This window comes from Laccaria bicolor, genomic scaffold (assembly GCF_000143565.1).
Source record: "Laccaria bicolor S238N-H82 LACBIscaffold_42 genomic scaffold, whole genome shotgun sequence".
NCBI classification, from domain to species: domain Eukaryota; kingdom Fungi; phylum Basidiomycota; class Agaricomycetes; order Agaricales; family Hydnangiaceae; genus Laccaria; species Laccaria bicolor.
Window position 1 is genome coordinate 456,674 of NW_001889913.1, and position 2,213 is coordinate 458,886.

Genomic DNA, 2,213 nt, shown 5'->3' on the forward strand with positions numbered 1-2,213 from the left:
ACGAATTTCGGGGACTGTGACTACGACCGCGCTCACCAGAAATCATTGACATTAACTCTGCACGATCAGCGCGGCGCTCAGCGGCATGGCATTCACGATCTGCCTCCTGCAAGCGGTTGCGAAGGCCCTCGATGGTGGCTTGTGCATCTCGAATTTGCTGTGACATCGTGAGGAGTTGCGTGGTGTGCATGGCTCTAGAGGCACGGTCATCCTCGCGTGCAGTCTGAGTGGTGGGGTTGAGCGCAGAGGAGATGGTGGACAGGAGATCTTGCGCATCATTTCTGGATGTGCGTGAACGAGGAGGAGGGGGGATGACACGATCAACGACAGGGCGGCGTACAACAGGACCATTGGGCTCCTTTTTGACTTGTACAGCAGGGGTAGCCGTGCGGTTGGTATTGCGCACAGGTTGTGTGATAGCAGGAGTTCAAGGTGGAATGTTTTCATCTTCGTCTTCGTCATCACTAATAAATACCCAATTGAGTGACTGCGAAATGACCAGAACACTTATGCACACACCTGATTTCAATCGGGTCCTCGTACGCATCTACAATGTCAACATCATCTAACTCCCGTGTACCAGCTTTCTCATTGATCTGATCCTCGATGAAATGGGCACGTTCGATATGTGGTGGGCATTCCGCATCGCCTGTTGGTTTAGTGGTACGAACGAACTAAAGATGACAAATGTTAGCAATATTGTTAAAGAGTGAATAATTGACTTACCTGTTTGAATTTAGCCTCGAGTGATTTGGCAGTGCGCACAGGGCGGCTATTTTCCTCAGCCCATTGGGCGAATTCATCCGCAGCACTATTCCACGCGTGTCCACCAATAGGAAGTCGATCTTCGATAATGTCAAGCAAGGCGTCAACGTCTTCGGCGGAGTAGTTGGCGACCCCAGGACCTCGACCACGTCGTTTCTTGGTGTCAGGTTCCTCCACACGCATGACAGACCCTTTGCGCTTTGACGATCCAGCAACGGGGATCGGATCAACGGCCCTTTGCTTGCCTTTAGCGGACGTCAAGGGGCGACGGCTACCGGCAATTTTTGATGCTGGATGTGCGATACGTGGTAGGATTCGGCTCGGTGGTGGGAAGTCGTCTGGGCCATCGTTTGGAAGACTGATCAATGCAGGATCAATCTGAGGTAGGGTATTTGATGAGGCTGATGTCGACGATGGGTGCTGGCCAGGTGGAAACGGAGAGTCGTTGGGACCACAGGTAGGTCGAACGGAAAACTAAATGAGTGTGAGTAACGCGGAGAAATTTTCGTGACATAGACTTACTTGTCCCGTCGTATCCCGGACCATCAGATTGGTATTAATCTGAACACAAGTTAGATGTGAAAGAGGCTCCATAAACAACATAGTTTACATACCAAAGAGCCAGATGGACGTGGTGATGCGACACACTGCCAAGATCCATTGCCAGAGCGCGTGTACTTGAGCCCTGTTGCAGGATCAGACCAAGTTTGGAGAGCTTCAGATGACATGTTAGAGATGAAGAAAGGGGACTTCGAAATCTTGACTTGACGACAACCACATACCTCACTTTTTATAGCACATCTGCCAGCAAGCTTAGATCTCCCACAACATTGAAATCTCTTGTTTATGCAGGAGCCACTGTGCCAAGTCAGTCAGTCAGAGACCAGGAATCAAGGTTAACACTCACCCACTCACTCAGGTCGACAAAAAAGACCACAGGTACCATTTATCTTGTGCAAATTTGCAAAGCTGGAAGCTGATCAATGAAGGTACACCAAGTCAATGGAATGCAAATCTACCTTAGTATCCTTCAACATGCATTGCCCAGGTCCACGTTGAATAACACGTAGCACTTTCACTGTGATTGGAACGATGACAGAGATGAATTGGGGCAAGAGCAGGGAACGTGTACCGCTTACCAACATAACAGCTGATATACACATGGTCAAACAAACAACAGAACCAGCGCTTAGAAGCTGCGTGCTCGGTGCTGAGGCGTGCTGAGCACTCGGCGCGTAGAGAGTGGTAAGTTATGGTAAATCTTATCAGTGGAATTCCAATGTCGCGGACATTGAAATTCAGCTCGGAAATGTCTGAAGACGAGTCTGGAGCTGGAAGGGGGGGGTAGAGGCCTCATCCAGATTCAAATCTGGAAGAAGGTTGGATTGAACGCCCATCCATTCAAGAAATATATTTGATGGGACCTGCACATCGGCATCTCGGCTGAG

The 2,213-nt window shown here is 49.6% G+C and overlaps 1 protein-coding gene across 1 annotated transcript in view; it reads right to left on the reverse strand.

Annotated features, from left to right (window-relative positions):
• The window catches only part of LACBIDRAFT_332618 (uncharacterized protein), a gene marked incomplete at both ends in the record, with an annotated part of 10,416 nt that overhangs the window by 6,492 nt on the left and 1,711 nt on the right, over positions 1-2,213 (reverse strand). Inside the window, 8 exons of the mRNA XM_001887165.1 lie at positions 37-281; positions 407-487; positions 520-674; positions 727-1,239; positions 1,288-1,326; positions 1,380-1,623; positions 1,681-1,741; positions 1,905-2,096. Of these exons, the coding sequence (XP_001887200.1) occupies positions 37-281; positions 407-487; positions 520-674; positions 727-1,239; positions 1,288-1,326; positions 1,380-1,623; positions 1,681-1,741; positions 1,905-2,096 (1,530 nt within the window). The remainder of the gene's footprint in view (positions 1-36; positions 282-406; positions 488-519; positions 675-726; positions 1,240-1,287; positions 1,327-1,379; positions 1,624-1,680; positions 1,742-1,904; positions 2,097-2,213) is intronic.